This window comes from Uranotaenia lowii, chromosome 3, assembly GCF_029784155.1.
Source record: "Uranotaenia lowii strain MFRU-FL chromosome 3, ASM2978415v1, whole genome shotgun sequence".
Lineage (NCBI taxonomy): Eukaryota > Metazoa > Arthropoda > Insecta > Diptera > Culicidae > Uranotaenia > Uranotaenia lowii.
Genome location: NC_073693.1, coordinates 286,078,918 through 286,097,697, shown reverse-complemented (window position 1 = coordinate 286,097,697; position 18,780 = coordinate 286,078,918). Strand labels below are relative to the sequence as shown.

At 36.2% G+C, this 18,780-nt stretch overlaps 1 protein-coding gene across 1 annotated transcript in view; it reads right to left on the bottom strand.

The window, feature by feature from the left end:
- LOC129754729 (uncharacterized) overlaps nt 1–18,780 on the bottom strand; it is a 410,546-nt gene that overhangs the window by 63,916 nt on the left and 327,850 nt on the right. Inside the window, exon 3 of the mRNA XM_055750944.1 lies at nt 7,369–7,449. Within this exon, the coding sequence (XP_055606919.1) occupies nt 7,369–7,449 (81 nt within the window). The remainder of the gene's footprint in view (nt 1–7,368; nt 7,450–18,780) is intronic.

The window sequence follows — 18,780 nt, the reverse complement described above, 5'->3', positions numbered from 1 at the left end:
TTTTATCATTATTATTATTATTAATATTTATTCATCTGACATCCTTGTCTTCATGAAGCTTAAAACTAACACTCCCTTTCGCTATGCTTATACTATTAAAATGCTTGATTTTTTATAAGATTCACTAGATTTAAAAGCGATTCTGACGTTCTTATTGAAGTCTTGAAGACGCCGGTAGAGACGTTAAAGTCGTTTAACTCGGAAAACCAGTTGAATGTTTTGCACATAGCACGCAGCGGTTCGTTTTGACCAGAATTGGTTCGTTGATATTCGATCTGAAGAAACTCGTACCTCTTTAGTACCCTGGGTCGGATATTCAGATTTATGAGATGTAGAAGTTTTTAGGAATCGATGTCGCCATTTTGATTCTAAAACTCGAATAAACCATTTGTTCATATTACCTTTTCGTTTATATGTAGCCTGAAATTTATAGACTTATTGGTGGATTGAAAAGTTTTCAAAAAAAGTTATATTTTCTAAATATTTCAATATATATGCTATAGAAATCGCGTTTTTAGTTTTAAAGGACGAACACGAAATTATTGCGACACATTCAACAACTCATAACTTTTTTACCATTGGGTAAAAATCAACCAAATTTTGCACACTTTCTCATTGATGTGTCGAAGTCGTGTTTTTCGATCCAACGAAAATGGAGGTGAACCAACGCGAGTCAACAGAATAAATTCTTTCCAAATACCAGGAATTTCCTGACCTGTCGCATCAGCAGTTGGGAAATATGTTGAAAATTCGCCAATAAACCGTCTCCAGAGTGTTGAAGCGGATCCAGAAGCTGTTGACGTTGGACCACGGCAAAGGAGCAGGAAGACCGCAGAACAAAAAGATGGAGGAAACGGTGAAGCGGATTACTAAAGCAAATCCCAACGTTTTAAGCCGTGATTTGACTAAAAAGATCGGCATGTCGCAGAGCTACGTCCAGAATGCAAAGAAGAGAGCATACACATGTACGAGGTACAGAACTTCCCAAGCCGCGATGTGCGGCAACAATCGACGGCTAAAGCATGGATCATCAGAAATCTTGCACTGTTTATTATATCATAGCGCTCCTAGTTGTCGGATCTGGAATTTTTTGACAGTACTTTGTTCGGAAAGGTTTCCTCTATCAGTGCTGAAAATTTCATTACGATTCGTTTTGTTCCAAAAAAGTTACACGTGATAGAAGCCGCGAGACGAAAATTAATTTTGGACACCCACGTTCAAAAACCCGATGTGGTCTGGTTCAAAAATCGCGGAATCTGATTTGAGGAGGCTTCCTGACCAAAAATTTTACAAAACCACTGGTCGGAGTGACGTCCCCATCAAGTTCAAATTCGTTTTTGCAAATAACTTTGCATAAAAGTGTTTGATCTGGCAAGATATTTGGAGCTGCGGCCGAAAAACCCCGAATTTTTTTTGTGAAAAACAAGACCATGGACTCCGAAATGTACAAGGAGGAGTGCCTGAAAAATGTGTTTTTTCTATTGTTAGATCTCACAAAGAACCAGTAAAGTTTTTGCTAGATTTTTCTAGCTGCCACTACAGCGAAGAGGTACCGGGCCAACTGGTGGATTTTGTAGAAAAGGACGTCAACCCACCCAACTGCCCTCAATTCCGCCCTATCGAAAAATTTTGAGCAATTGTTAATCAGAAGATGAAGAAGAATGGTAGGACGACTCGGGAAGCAACAGAGATGAAGAGATAGTGGAACAAAATGGCCGCTGAGGGCAGTGAATGGCCGCTGAGGTCAGTGAATAGGGTGTCCAAACTTAGATGAGTGGTTCTCGACGAAAAGTACGAAATTTCATCAAAACAACATCAGAATAATTTTTTTCTTATTTTTCCTTAAAAGTGCATTAAAAATCCTACAATTTGAGCACAAAACATTTTTATTACGTTTACATAGCTCCGAGATAGACCCTTTTTAATGCGTCCAGATTTGTAGTGATCCATGCTTTAAAACCCGGACACGGAAGCTTTACGAGAAGATGCTGACAAAATATGGCTGCTGTGTGATGGACGACGAAACGTATATAAAGCCGATTTTAAGCTTATTCCGGGGTTGGAGTTTTTTACCTGCAAGAGCAAGTTCGATGTTGACGAAAAATCTAAGATGAAATCTTAGATCTCGTTTGGCAGGCAATCTGCTCTTGCGGACTGAGAATTGAGCCTTTCGTGACAAAGGGCACAGTAAATGGCAAGATCTACAAATCTGAGTGCCTCGAGAAGCGCCTATTGCCGTTTTTGCAGCAGCACGAGGAAACTCCGCTATTTTGGCCAGATTCGGCATCATGCCACTATTCTAAAAGTGTCCTGGAGTAGTATGAGGCCAATTATGTCCATTTTGTTCCAAAGGACGTGAACTCGACAAACTGTCCGGAACTGCGCCTGGTGGAGCAGTATTGGGCAATAATGAAGCGGGAACTTCGGAAGAGCAAGAAGACAGTCAAAGACGAGTAGGACTTGTTAAGAACCAGAAAAACAATTCAAGCGAAACCAGAAAAATATTTTATGAGATTTTCATCCTATTAAATAGTCGTTCAAAAAAAAAAAAATAATAATGTGAGAATCGAACTTAATGCAACATCTCATCACGGATGAGATGTCCAATATCTTACCAAGATGCATCAAAATATGAACTAAATATATTGAAAAATGGTTTATTTATTAAGGAATTAGCCTGAAGTTTTCATCCTCAGTATTAATGTATATTTATACTTGACAAAATAGTACTTTAAATTTTTCAGCAAAATGTCCTTTGCCAAAGGATTTTCACCATTTTTTTTACTTTCTTTGTTGTTGTGGATTATTTTTCTAGATTGGGTTTCGAAATACACAACCCAAATAAATAACTTAAACTATTTCTTTTAGGAAATATAAAGAGATCACGAACGTTGGGGTTGGACTTGAATTTGAAAAATTTAGTAGGGAAAAAATGGACATAATGGCCACATTAAGGAATACGCTTATTCAACCATAGAAAACAGCTCTAACATGTTAGTTACATCATTGTTATATTAAGACCCAAAAAAGTCTATTTCCTAACTGGCTGAAACTTGAAAAAGTAGATGAAACATTTAAAAGTGTATTTTAAAGATTTTTGCCGAAAGCTGAAAATCAGTCACTGAAGGGGCATAATGAGAACCCTCACCTGGGGCAGTATAGGCACCATTAATAGGGGCACTATGAGCGTTTTCTGCCGTAGAATCTAGCACTCAACTCCTCTGATTATCTTTCCAACACCTTACCAATAGGCTAGATCGTCAGATGTAATCGTAAGATGTAGTCAAGCTGTAGCTCCAAAATTCAGTTAACTTCAACGAGTTCAATTCGCTGCTAGATTCTAAAGGGTGATTCGGTCAAAATTTGGTCAAGGGAAAACGCGTGTAAATCGGTGGAATCGTTTATATAAAAAATCAAATTAAATTTCTTTTTCAAGTTTAATTAGTATAAAATTCAGGAAAAATTATCAGTAGGCTTCCCTTTTCCAAATCCGAATTGTTGGGCCTTACGCTTAACCCCTGCCATCAGATTTTGTACAGCCACCTTGTCCACCTTCTTCGCCGCAGAAAGCCAGTTTGCCTTGAACTGCTGCTCGTCCTTAGCAGTTTTTTGGTCTTCTTAAGGTTCCGCTTGACAATAGACCAGTATTTCTCAATTGGGCGGAGCTATGGCGTGTTGGGAGGGTTTTTGTCCTTGGGAACCACCTGCACGTTGTTGGCAGCGTACCACTCCATGGCCTTTTTACCGTAAGTGCAAGATGCCAAATCCGGCCAAAACATTACGGAACAACCGTGGTTCTTCAGGAAAGGCAGCAGACGTTTATTCAAACACTCTTTCACGTAAATTTCTTGGTTGACAGTCCCGGGAGCTATGAAAATGCTGCTTTTCAAGCCACAGGTACAGATGGCTTGCCAAACCAGATAGTTCTTCGCGAACTTTGACAGTTTCATTTGCTTGAAAATATCTGCTACCTTTTCCCTTCCTTTTGCCGTATAAAACTCGTGTCCCGGAAGCTGCTTGTAGTCGGCTTTGACGTAGGTTTCGTCGTCCATCACCACGGAGTCAAACTTCGTCAGCATAGTCGTGTACAGCTTCCGGGATCGCGCTTTGGCCGTCGTATTTTGTTTATCATCGCGATTTGGAGTCACTACCTTCTTGTAAGTCGATAGTCCGGCTCGTTTTTTTGCTCGATGCACGATTGTAGACGATACACCCAGCTTATTTGCGGCATCTCGGAGAGAGAGGTTAGGGTTTTGCTTGAAACTACCGGCAACTCTCTTTGTCGTCTCAGCGGCTTCCGGTTTTCGATTTCCCCCCGATCCGGACTTCCTGGCTGTCGACAAACGTTTCCCAAACACTTTAATTACATTTGTAACGGTTGATTTGGCAACTTTCAGCGATTTTGCCAGCTTTGCGTGCGAGTAGCTCGGATTTTCGCGATGCGCGAGCAAAATTTGATACGCTGCTCTTCTTCCTTGAACGGCATTTTGACAACTGAAGAGTGAATTCCAAAATCAAAAGAGGAGCAACATTCTACACACACACCTTCAAAATGAGGGGTGTTCAGGATTTTTAAATGCAAAATTGAAAGAAATACGTCAAGTTGATATTGACCAAATTTTGACCGTATCACCCTTTATTAATCACTTTTGCAATTTTTGAGTTCATTAATGAGTATATAAAGTTCACTGAAGATATTTGCGCAGTTGATTCTCTTAGTCAGCCAATATGTAACTTTCAAAGCATTCATTCAAGTTAATTTAACTTTTGGTTGCTTGAGATTTGTTATGTTTGAAATTTTAATCGCATGTAAACTAAAGATTTTAAATTTTGAATCCTCTTATGTGTATGATTTTTTTCGCATTCTACGCAATGAACTTTAATATGTTTCTAAATGCATATTAAAGTTCAAAACAAATGTTTCAATAACTTCCTATCGTTATGCTGAACTGGATCTAGTACATTATTTTTACAAATAATCTCAAAAAGGTTTTCAAAAAAGGCAGATGGGTGCTGATTTGCTCGAAAATCTTGAAAACAGATTTTGGATTAAAAATCATAAAACTTTGAAAAGAAAAATATTCATATCGCTAATCCCAAACATTCAATATTTTACGATATGATGTAAACAATTTTTTTTTATTATTAGTGACCTTTTTAACATTCGGTCCTAGGACAATATTTGTGAAATTTATTATATTTTTCTATCGCTTCTATCGTATGATTTAATTCAGTGAAAATGTTATTTGAAATAAATGAAGATTTTTTATTGAGAAGTTCTTAATAAAGCTGCATAGAAAAATATAAATTAATAATCTTGGGACTGGTGGGCCCTTCGATTCTCACTAGTCACCAGTTTTTCACTGGATGAGCTGATATAAATTCTGGTTTGTTTGAAATATCTTGTGTACGATGTGAATGAGCTTTTCTCTTTTATGGCGACCGTCAAAAATTAGTTTAGTTAATTTCAATGTATTCACATGCCAGTTGTTGATGAGCGATAAAGTGAAAACTCTTAATCCGTTATAATAATTTGCAAATGTTTTCCTGGGATTTTCTATAGAACGGGATTTGTCTAAACAAAAAAAACATATGTTAATTAAAGCCAAAAATGGCTTGGTATCAGATGGTTGAACATAAACATGTCTGTACAAACACGTGAAAAGGATCTATCTCCATATTTGGCGAATCGAGAAAAACGCGTTTGAAAAAAATACAACATATTTTAAATCGCTAATTAAAAATTACTTGAATTTTTAAATTTTTATGAAAGATAAACGATTTTTAGAAGCATCCTCTATATGTTAGAATAGAGGAATATCAATTTTCATGAAAAAACAACGCGCTATCGTAGATAGAACCTAACTCACGTAATATTTTGTCTATCCTGTTTATACACCCTTTGCTATTTTCTCATTTCTAGCTTTATTTTTAAGCTCGCGTTCATTTGCAACTATGTTTTCATGTTGAATAAAGTGTCAAATATTTACCAACACACAAAAAGGATCTATATCCATGAGGGCATATCGAGAAAAACGCGTTTGAAAAAAATACAACCTATTTTAAATCGCTAATTAAACATCATATGAAATTTTTGATTTTTATGAAAGACAAACGATTTTTAGAAGCATCCTCTATATGTTAGAATAGTGGAATGTCAATTTTCATGAACAAATAACGCGCTATCGTAGATAAAACCTACTTCACGTAACATTTTGTCTATCCTGTTTATACACCCTTTGCTATTTTCTTATTTTTAGCTTTAGTTACAAGCTCGCATTCATTTGCAACTATGTTTTATGTTGAATAAAGAGTTAAATTGATTATTTCGAGTTTGTTTGCGGAGTAGTAGCGAAAAATGGTTCCGGAGTAAAGGGTGTATATTCAAGTTATGGCAGTTCTGGCTTTAGAATGTTTATAGATCCTTTACTCAAATAGAGTTTTTAATGTAACGGAATATTATTTTCTCAAAAGGGTTTTACCGTTAAGTAGTGCAAATGTAGGCCTATCGCGGGGTACTGAAAATGGTTTTTGTTTACTTTTGGAGATAGATCCTTTTCACGTATTGGTACAGATGTACTCTACATGAAGCAAGGCTTAAAAAACCACATCCGATTCGGGTAGCTGATATCGCTAAGTTCCGTTGCTTAACTTGTATGATATTGCCAAATTTCGTTTCACTTCCAGTGCCAACAATTGAAGTTGTACCTATATCTCAGAGTTGGTACGGACTCGTTGTTTTGGTTTCAATTACAGTAGATAATTGTTTTTGCTTCTCTTCACGGTAGCCGTTTGCCATTTGAACCGAAGCCCCTAACGGAATCGCGCCGATATGGTCCAACTACATAAATGTGTGAAGTAATTTCCTGGCTGTTTTTTTCTTCGTCTGTCTATCCCGAACAGATCATTACTAACCCAGATTTGAACGTGTAATTTTTGGCACATGAACGAAACTGAAACAATTTTGACGCAATTTTAGTAGCTGGGGTTATGGCAACAACGAGAAAAAAACAATGAAATTCGATATGATTTTGATACTTGTGTTATTGCCTCCTTCTTCGAAGAAGACGTGCTCTCTAGGTTATGAAATGACCCAATTTTGGACGAGACCTGATCTCGGTTCCGGTCCCGAAGCGTGGTGCGATATCAGTTCGTACCTGGACTGGAACAAAACTTGATTAGAGCACCGATTTAGAAGACTGTTGCCGTGTTGGATTCGCTAAAACTGTCTGAACCTTCAATTGATACCGTTTTTTTAATTATGAAATTTTCTGGGCTACGTCCTATTATTGCGCGTGGGCGTTCAGTAATTAAATTCCAAAATTCAGAAATAGTGTTTAATTTGAAGATTAAAAGTTGGTAACTTACCTGTTGGATCGCACATTCCGGTAGGAAGTAGATGTGCTGATTGTGCGGGTAGTAATGATACTTGGTTGGGGCCAATCCGACCTGGAAATAAATATGGAATAGATCTAGGTTAGTTGCTGTCTGGAACGACGGTGAGTAGATCTTAAGGTAGTTTTTTTTAATTTATATTTTTTTATCTAATAACTATGCAATTAATCGCATCTAGTTGAACTTTTTACGGAAAGTTGGGCTTCCTTACACATAACCTTGGCTTAATGTGTGTATGGCTGTCTCTCCTTTCCCTTGCTGAATTATACACATTAGGTCTCATAAACTAGTCGCCTGATGCAGTCGAAATGATAACAGGGTAAAGTAAATGGCTTAATAGAATAATTACCACGTTGACTCGTGTTTGCCGGGTGTGAATTCGTTCGGATGCGTTTTGATGAAATTGGAAAAAAAAGGAAAAACATGTCGTTAGGTTGGGCCATAACCGTTTCAATTAAACACCTACTTTTATCCGGTAGCGAAAAGAAACTGAAACTACACTCTTACAAAGTATACTTACTTACTTACTTAATGATCCCGCGCCGATCCTCCGGTGCATAGGGCCGTGGTAAAAGACCTCCACTGTTGACGATCCGGAGCCAGCGTCTTCACCTGGTCCCAGTCAAGATTCTCGTCGACAGTTCGGATTTCAGCGGCTAGGCTTCGCCGCCACGAAGTATGGCAAAGTAAAATGTAAAAATTCAGATTTGGAAAATAAGAATGCATATTTCTTTGAAAAATAATCCAAAGTATTGCAAATCCAGTAACCCAAATAATTTATTGCAAACGGCAAAAAAAAACGCGTTCGGACAAATAACACCGAAGCGGATAAAAGCGACGAAAAGTGGCATCTCCTTCGGGCGATCTCAATAAGAACGTGTCAAAGATATCAACCTCCTGCCTGTTGAGGAAAGAGCCTCCATTCTCCAACACGAATGGAGGAATGAAAAAAAACACCTTCAATTAGGATCGGTGATGCCCCCAACTCGCGATTATCGGCGTGCGAACGGTGGAATTCCGCCCTGCTGTTTTTGCGATAGCTCTATGTTTACGCCATTTGTCCAAGGATTTTTTTTTCAATTTCAACTCTCTATTGCTTTTCCTCGTTTGCTTTCTTTTAGATTTATATCAGGAATAGGGCGTTTGGTGTAGGTGTCATTGAAAACTTCACAGTTCCACCGGCAGGAACATTGAATAGGTAGGTAGAGGGTAAGCTTCCTCGCATTAGAGCTTGTAGCTGATTATCGCATGCATCTTTTTCATATACCTGAGCTTTCTTAATACTAAAAGAATTGAAAGGAGGTTTGGAGCGTTAGAAGTTGATAGAGTATTAGACAATCAAAGTATGAATATTCCATATTCAGACAAATTCTTCTATGCTAGTGCAACAGATAAATCATCACGACCTTCTCAAAATAAACAAGAAATAATCGAAGAAAATTACAGGAGCCCCATGATATCCCTGCAGCCGCATGCTTCAAAAGTAATCTACAAAATTTCTAATACACCTTGAATTGCAGAATTTTATTTAAACCTACGTATAAAAATTGATCAAAATCACTCGTTAGAACAACAATGACCATATTTGTTAATGAAAATTTAAGTTGAAATCCGTTTAAATAAACTGGCAAAAATCAGCTATTCATTTTGTTGAATACGTAGGTTTAAGTGGTGGAAAAAAGTTAATCTTTATTCAAGTTTGTTCGTCAAGTCCTTAAATAGCTACACAGTAAACGAAAATTACCGAGTTCGGTAATTTTTTTTACCAAAATCCTAACATGTGTAAATCGTTAAACTGTTCGGTAATTTTTTCGGTAAAAAATAAACGACCATCGGTAAATCGATTCTTCATTTACCGATGTTCGTTTATTTTTTACCGAAAAAATTACCGAACAGTTTAACGATTTAAACATGTTAGGATTTCGGTAAAAAAAATTACCGAACTCGGTAATTTTCGTTTACTGTGTACACATTACATTAACGATAACTATTTGTCACTTTTCACTCTTCAAATTCGCTTACCGGGAAAGTCCTCATTTCTGAATGAGTGAAATGCGATTTCTACTCATTATTAACTGCCAACACTGCAGTATAACTGCTAATCGCAGTATGAGTAATTTCAGTTTACAGTGTGATGATGTAAACATTTGTCCCGTATTTACCATCATCACCTATCATCACAGCCATCGAAGATCAATTGCTATTGTTCTCAATAGACGAATCCCAGCAAACATGAAATCGCGTTAAAAATGATGACTCAACTCATTAAAAACGTTATTGTGAATCGTAATTCCAACTAACGCATGTAAAAGGTCGTAAAAATCGTTACTCGAACTCGGATTTAATGGTTTAAATCGGATATGATAAAAAGTCTGCCATGTTTGCAGATTTTGAAGATGATTTCGTTCCTTTTTTTCTCCCGCGTGAGATAAGTGAGAGAACAGCTTTGATGTTCTCTCTGCGACCAGCAGTGCAACCAGATTGATAAAAATCAGATGGTGTATTTGCAAGAATTGCCCAATGACAGAAGAAGCAAATATTGTCGCTGGCAACGGTTCGCACGCGCTAAGAGAAAAAACTTGTACTCTCTTGCATTCTTACTACGTATGTATATTGCCTCCCCTTTGGTAGGTAAATGCGGTTTTTTCGAGTTTCATACGATCATTTGATAATGTATATGAAACGTATAACAAAGTTGTTGAGAAATATACCTACAAAAATGTTTGCTGGGATTGACCAATACAAACTGAAAACCAAAACAATGTGTTTTGGTTGTGTCGACGGAGAAGACGGATTTAGTCCAAATCCGAAAACTGTAAGTCTCAACACATTTCATATCAGCACCAACACGTAAAAAGGGTCTATGGTCATTTATGACGTTTCGAGAAATCGCTAATTAAACTTGACGAGGAATCTTGCAAGTCTATATGATCAAAACGGTGCGTAGGATCATTTTACACGTGGAAAAAGAAAGGAGGTTGGTTTCAACAAAACGTTTTATTATTTTATTTTACAATATCGATGCAGATTTTTGTGTAGGTTTCATTAAAAAATCGATCGGAAATAACAATAAAATTTTGTAATTTTTACACACTCATTATTTATTACTTACATATAAAATTTGGTTTAATTCGAAATCATAAATCGGTTTATTTCAATAATCGTTTAGTAGGCCAAGAAATCAAAAACAAAAGAAAAATTAGTGGGAAAAACTGAACAAATTTTCTCATACGAACGGTTCCATCGACGGTGCGGCGGGACCTCCGGATTTGTTCCACAGCTCATCTAACAGACACAAATAACACACTACGTATTATCTCGACGCTCATCTAACAGATTTGTATCATAAACTAAAGTTTGGGTGAGGTACTTATTCTAATTCTTTTATGTTTAAGGAACAGATCGAAGTCGGACTATAACATACGAAGCTGTTTCAGGAAGGAAATGGAACCTTGTATTGATCCAGTAGCTACAGCCTACAGCTGTGGGTTAATTATTCCTCAAGGCAAGCGATTGGCGGAATTATGTTGACCATAACGTGCCAAGCAAAACATGAAGACTTCCCAATGAAAAAGGGGATTTTGTATTGAATAAATTATGCAAAAAACAAAAAATTGTAACCGAATTCTATTCATCCGAAAATCCATAACAACTTTGCTTTCATTTGAATTGAAACAAAAATGAATTCAAATAATAAATAGTAAAATTTTTATCGACTGGTTGGGTAATGAATAAATTGATTTTCGGCGATTTCAGTCACGAAAAAAACCTTAAAACGATTTTTATTTCTTCATCCGACGTTTCGGCATTTATTATGCCTGTTTCAAGGAGTCTATTAACATAACAAAATTAATGATGTGTTTAAAAAGGTGTTACAATAAATGGTGTACTTACTGAAATTTCTCGTTTTAATTGTCCAAAAAGTTTTTTGAATCTGCTAAACTGTCTAATCGGGAAATGTAAGTCCAGTTGTCTGTGGTGTATAACAAAAATATTCAAAGTTAAGCTTTCTACTTGCATGCAATCTTCCTTGAAATCTGTTCTACTTACTATTGATCTGGTTGCGATGGATATAACACTTTGCAAGTTTTGAAAACGAAAACAGATATAAAATGATTTGCAATATTTTGGATGTTGTTTTTCACTTAGCCACTACTGATGTTTGTTGTATTTTGTGTGTTTGTTGTATTTTGTATGTTTGGTGTATTATTATGTGTATTGGTGTGTTTTGGTTTGTTTTTGATGGAGTTGAAAATGCCGGCGTAGATGACACTGAGCCCTTCAGTATCAGTCTTCTTATTGACCGTGTTGCCATTCCTCGCGATGTGACACATTTCTAATGTTTGTAGACCGGAAGTGAAATTGTGACGATCAATTATTCTCGTGCCGTTCAAATCAAAAGAGTGATCGTGTTTTATGCTGTAATGAAGTAATGCAGTTTGTCCATTTAAATTTGCCATTCGCGGGTCCTACGAAAACGATTTCTAAAATAAAGCAGATTTTTACGAAAGTAAAGGATCCGGTACACCAGGACGATTTTTCGAACGTCGTTTACTCGATTCCTTGCAATGACTGCGATTCTCAATACATTGGAATGACAACAAACACACTCAAGGAACGGATTGGCGGACACAAATCGAACAAAAAGGCGTTAGACAAACTGCGGAGCGAAGGAGTGGATAAAGAGGACCCGCGAATGGCAAATTTAAATGGACAAACTGCAATACTTCATCACAGCATAAAACACGATCACTCTTTTGATTTGAACGGCACGAGAATAATTGATCGACACAATTTCACTTCCGGTCTACAAACATTAGAAATGTGTCACATCGCGAGGAATGGCAACACGGTCAATAAGAAGACTGATACTGAAGGGCTCAGTGTCATCTACGCCGGCATTTTCAACTCCATCAAAAACAAACCAAAACACACCAATACACATAATAATACACCAAACATACAAAATACATCAAACACACAAAATACAACAAACATCAGTAGTGGCTAAGTGAAAAACAACATCCAAAATATTGCAAATCATTTTATATCCGTTTTCGTTTTCAAAACTTGCAAAGTGTTATATCCATCGCAACCAGATCAATAGTAAGTAGAACAGATTTCAAGGAAGATTGCATGCAAGTAGAAAGCTCAACTTTGAATATTTTTGTTATACACCACAGACAACTGGACTTACATTTCCCGATTAGACAGTTTAGCAGATTCAAAAAACTTTTTGGACAATTAAAACGAGAAATTTCAGTAAGTACACCATTTATTGTAACACCTTTTTAAACACATCATTAATTTTGTTATGTTAATAGACTCCTTGAAAAAGGCATAATAAATGCCGAAACGTCGGATGAAGAAATAAAAATCGTTTTAAGACTTTTTCGTGACTGAAGTCGCCGAAAATCAATTTATTCAAGTAATAAATTATTGTTAATTTTTAACCCCCCCCCTATTTTTAAATTCAAGCTTAAAATTTTTTTTATGAATTTTACCCAAAATTTTATTATTTTGACAAGTATGATGGATCATTTATAACAAGGATGTATTTCGTTTTTAATCAAACGATAACTTTAAATCAAAACGATACTTTTATTCAGTGTGGCCAAAAATATATTTGTGCCTTTTCCCAACGAAAATTTTTATTATTTTTGGCCGAAATCTTATTAATTTCTAAAATATATTTTTCTGCGTGTAAATATGTTTTTATCGAAACGACGGTGTTATCATGAAAAAATAGCTCGCAATCGTTTATAGACCCTAGGTGGAGTATGAAATTCGTCTAAATGTTTTATACACCCTTTGCTTTGTACTGTATGTCTCATATGTGTGAGCGAGATGGAGATAAAATTTCCCCTATTTTTTGACAAAGGCTTATGGTTCTCGCAATAGGAGTGAGAGAATAGTTTTCCGCATTCTTCCCCTTTTAATGTTTTGCATCTAGACCGTTTGCTTTGTTGTGGAGTAAAGGGTGTATAAAACAATCTTTGTGAGAATAATGTCATTTAATAGCTCTAAATTTTTTAGATCATTTACTCAAGCTGCATTATAAATCTTACGAAAACTGAAAAACTAAGAACGATTTTTGTGTTAAGTAGAGCTTATATTGGGCTATTTGAATCCATTGAAAACAGGTTTGTCTACTTTGTCTTTCATACCCTTTTCACATGTTGGTGCTTATATGTATTCATTAATTTGAATAATTCAAAGATATTTATTTTATTCATGTTTGAAGATATATAATATAGAGCAGGGGTGAGCAACCTTTTGAACCAACGGGCCAATTTATATTTGAAATCTTGTTGGCGAACCGCACTTAAAATATTTCTTTTTATAATTAGTAGAGCTTTACGTCACTTTTTTATAACTACACATTTTCTGCGAAAACAAATCTCAAAAAGAAAGATAAAACGAAATCACGTGTTCAAAAACAAAAATTCCACACGACGTTTTAAATACTCGAAATTAAAAAGGTACATCACTAAGTCTTTGTTATCTTAAAATTATCTCCATTTTTAATAGTACTTCTTGACGACCATTTGTTCTTACAACATTCTTGTTAAAACTGATGGTACTATTCGTCATCACTTTTCATTTGAAAATCTTATGGAGCTTACCACAGTGATAACTTAGAGTGTGAAACCACCGTCTTCTTAGCGTTGGACGTTGAACCGCCTATTGACTTTCTGTGATTTTTTCCCACGATTAAAAATGATGCTCAAAACCTAGATTTCTTTTCCTACAAACAGTAAAAACCCCGTTTTTTAAATTGAATTTTTTTTTGTTTATTTATGACACTTTACCAACGTTTTTGCATTCGTGTCAAAAATTGAAGTATTGTATTGGATCATTGCATTGAGATTTTGAGCAAGGTTGTCGAAATCACAGATAAATATTCAATTTCACATATTTAAACAACTATCTTCAAAACTACATTCTTCATTCTAGAATTTTTATCAAGATGTTTTTAATTTTTAACCTTATCTAGATATATTTGGGATAGGATTACTTAATTAAAAACAAATAATCGTCAAAGACCTGTTGGGTCGAATCACTTAATTTCAGATATCTTTTATTTTTATCAAGAACTAATAACTAATTTAAAATTGTTTACCCAGGCTCATCATTCAGAAATGAAAAATATTTCACAAGGATTTGATTTACATTTTTGTCCAGTATTTTGAATGCTCACATAACAAGTCTTTTTGCCGAATTGGATAGAAATATTTTTTAAAAATTTATCCGCTGAGCAAATCATAGAAGTCATAAAACTTTATTTTTGCTTGAAACGAAAATAATGACTTCCAAACGGACTTCGAAATTCTTTTGATCATGTGTAGCTACCAATTTCCGTCTCTTCTTAATGAATTTTGCTTTTCAAAGTTTTAGAAGTTAAATAATTTAGATAATTGTATCCTGAATAAAAAAAAACGAACTTTACGTTATGCCAATAAACAATATTGCATAAATGCCTTGAACAGAACATAATAAATGTTTAAATACCAGAAAAAAGTTAACAATCTGAATGATTGTGGGGCAGATGGAGATAAGTGCATAATTGATCAAATCATATAACTTTTCCGAACAACCCATTGTAGAAAAAGTTAAGGTATAAAAATTTGAAAAAAGCTTCGCGGGCCGCACAAAAAGGTCTCGCGGGTTGCTCATCCCTGATATAGAGTTTGTTGTTGTTAATCGTTCTACCTAAAACTCTGGGTATCGTGAGTTTTCATAATTTTTGTGAAAATGAGAAGCATTTCCCGAAAAAAACAGCAAAAATATCATGCACAAATGTTGTACTACTTATCCCCAAAATTTCACAACAGTGCGGTGATCCCATAGAACCGATGGACAAAAGTTGTAAACAGTTATAATTCTATAGAATATTTGTTTAAATGTTCAATTATTGAAAATACGTCAGAAAAACTGTGTTTTGAAGGTTTTGTCTCAATTTTGATTTTTTAAGCCTTAAAATCCATGACTCAAAAAACCCATATTTTGAAGATTTTCAATCTTTCTCATAAAAGATCCATTGGATCTGTCAAATATTTGCTTTCATGAACGATTAAGTTTGGTACTGATAATGTTACACATAGAAAATAACTGAATACAACAATTTCCTTTTCAAGCGAATACGGTATTCACGGGAACTTGGCCGATGTTTGCTTGATCTTAGGTCAAAATATTTCAAAATTCAAACCACAAAGCTTCTTATAATTTTTCAATGAGATTTCAAAGCCACAACCAAGGATTGAAAAACTCATTCAAACGAGCGACGGAACCTGCATCGCTCCGATTTTTGCTCATAAAAATGTCGTGAAACGCGAATGAGGTGTGAGCGAAAATCTCCTGTTCTCACGAATCAATCCCGACCAAAACGAAAACACGAACAAGGTTCCTGATTCCGTTTTACTTTGCTTCCCTCTTCGCACACAAAGTCGAGCATCAACCCGACGATTGCGTAGCAGCGAGCTGGCTCGTGAAAATATTTACCAACCCGCTCATGAGCCGTGTTAGTAATGATATTATTTCTTCCCGTGGAAAAATCTTCGTCCCTTTGCGAAGCTTGAGCTTAAAAAACACTAACAGCAACAATACTGACGCCAAGCCGTATTGGCTTCCAACAGCGTTGGCCAACAGGAATTGAAAAAAAGAAGAACAGTGTGTATACGGCCGGTACAGCCAATCCATGTTAGTGATGTTATTATTCTTTTCAGGCAAATATGCCGAGCCAAAAGAATACATTTGCTTCATGCTAGTGATGTTATTATTGCTTCCTACGGAAGAATGTCCGTCAATTTTTGAAGCTACAAGCTTGAAGGAACTTCAATAACATCAACAGCAACAGTGTACACTTGTGTAGGGCAAGCCAATCTTCAAACGACCGGTGCCCGGACGGTACGGACGGTTTGTCTCTGAAAAGGACAAGCCGAAAGATTCCTTTTTCTTTTTCTTTTGAACTGACGTACTTACTCCCCTAAACCAGGGTTGCCAACATATATTTTCAAAAATCAGGGAACTGGTGAAATAAAAATCAGGCAAAATCAGGCTACATAAGTAACGGAAATTCCTCTAAAAGTGATGACCTTTTTTTTTTTTTTTTGTCATCACTCTACATTTTTCCTGTGTTGTGGGCCTACTTGGTTGCATAATTCTACTGAATCAAAGCCGAAAGATTCCTTTTCATTCTGTTCGCGCCAAAAACCATCAGCGGGAGCGAACGTATCAAGTACCGATAATTGCTCATCACTCAGCCACAAGTACCTACGATCGTTTGCTATATCTCTGCCACATGCATCTGCATTGATGACAACGATTAGTGCGTGTGTGCAGAAGTATAGGCAAAGGAATGACCGATAGCAATTGTATCAACCCATTATTGCAGAGCCCTGTTGGTTAACAGCGAGACCAAAATACAGAACCAATAAAACACCCGTGTCAGTCGGTTGGAATTTAATACAGTCCACTATTGTTTTGTATCGTTGAGTTAAGTTCTTAAGAATAAACGTTCCCTCGTGATTTTATCACCAACTAAGTGCCGTGTATAATTAACCTTCGAGCCCTCAAACGTCTGGGAACTTTGCTGTGATTCCGAACCAGTTATTTAACGGGAATTGGCCCTAACACATTCCCTTTTTAAGATATGAATTAATGGGAATCTTTCGATTGGTTTCATTCAGCCACATTTTCGCTTTTTAACTTCAGCAATGGTACCTAATTTAGTTCCTTACTACCCATTTTTCATCACATTCGCAAAAATCAGGCAAAATCAGGCATTTTTTGAAAAATCAGGGAAATTCAATGGCTTTTCAGGTTGTCAGGCAGAGCCTCGAAATATCAGGCAATCCCTGAAAAATCAGGCATATTGGCATCTCTGCCCTAAACAGACAGCAAGCTTGGTATCTAAATTTTCACGAAGCAAATACGAGTCTCTCGTGATCCCGTTGCTGAGACTCGCTCATGAATATTTTGTACTACGAGCAACAAACAAACCGCCATCGTAGAATCGTTTGTGTTGCTATTCGTGATTGTATTGAGCACAAACGAATAGCGAGCCGGCGGCGAAGCATTCTCATGTGCGTTTCGATGAGTGAGCGATTTTTATAGTCCTTGGCCACAACCATATCAAAAATCCATTATTATTCAAAATATTTTTTAAAATATAATACTGATAAGTTCAAGATGAAAAATTCACTTGATTTCGGTTTTCGCTTTACCACAGCGGTTGTTTTTCGAAAAAAATCATTCCTGAGGCGTGAAAATGACCCTCCGTAAACTGCTCATATCTCTGTTAGCGCAAAACAAAAACGCAATTCAGCAAGCATAACGGGTGTTCAGGATGATATTCCCTAGCATTTGAGTGTAAAACGGTAGTGACGTCTTGTGACGCGAATTTGTTTTGTCAGCTGAAATTGAGCAATTTTTGTTGATGAAATTTTCAAAAATAATGGTAGATTCAGAGGTAGCTGTAAAGACCAAAAACGATTTTTTCTCACTCATAAAACACAATACGACATGCGTTGAGTTTAAATCTTAAACTTGTAGAACGAAGAATTTGAATTTGCTGCGAAACTTGTCAACGGTAAACAGAAGTTTCAAAAAAAGTATATGTTTTCGAAAAAATAAATTTGTTTCTTACCTTCTTTATGCATCGACTTTGAACCAATGCTGCGCGTGTAGGAAGCAAAATTATGTCAAAAGCATGTCCTTTCATGAAACTCCAACCTCTTTCCAATCGATTGGTAAAGTTGAATTTAATGTACGATAACTAATTTTTTTTTACTTTTGTCCACTGGTCACCGCACTGTGCATCGGTCGGACAAAACTTTGGACCGATAAGCTAGGCGTGTTAACGCCATTAGGAAGACTGCCTCAGTGTGGGATGTGGCCAAAAAAGTTCTGTTTCCTTTCAGCACCTTTTGGGTTTTTAACAAATCGTATTTGAGAAAACATTTGAAGCCGGCAGATTCTATCGAAAATTCACAAAAGACTGGAAAAACGTGGGCAAAATTATCAGGAATCAGTCTGTGCTGAAGCTAATGATCACTGTAAGGAGAGAATTCGAAAAAAAAGCAACACTTTTCAGTGCAAATGCATTTTCAGCGAAGCTTCCTGATGATGTAATGCTCATATGTGCAAATTTTTGTGATGTTCTACCTAGTGGTTTTTGAGATAGCGTCCAATGAAGAAGTTTTTCGACTTTAAAATTTGGGCAACACGTGCGCCATCTATAATGCATACTATTAACCATCCTTTTCTTTATGTCAAGGTTATTTTTGATAAAGTTTCTGTTTTCTAAAGCTTGATCTTCAAAATAATTCAACCGATTGTCCTCCTTCGGTACAAAAATAACATATTTTACTTTTTATTACTCCA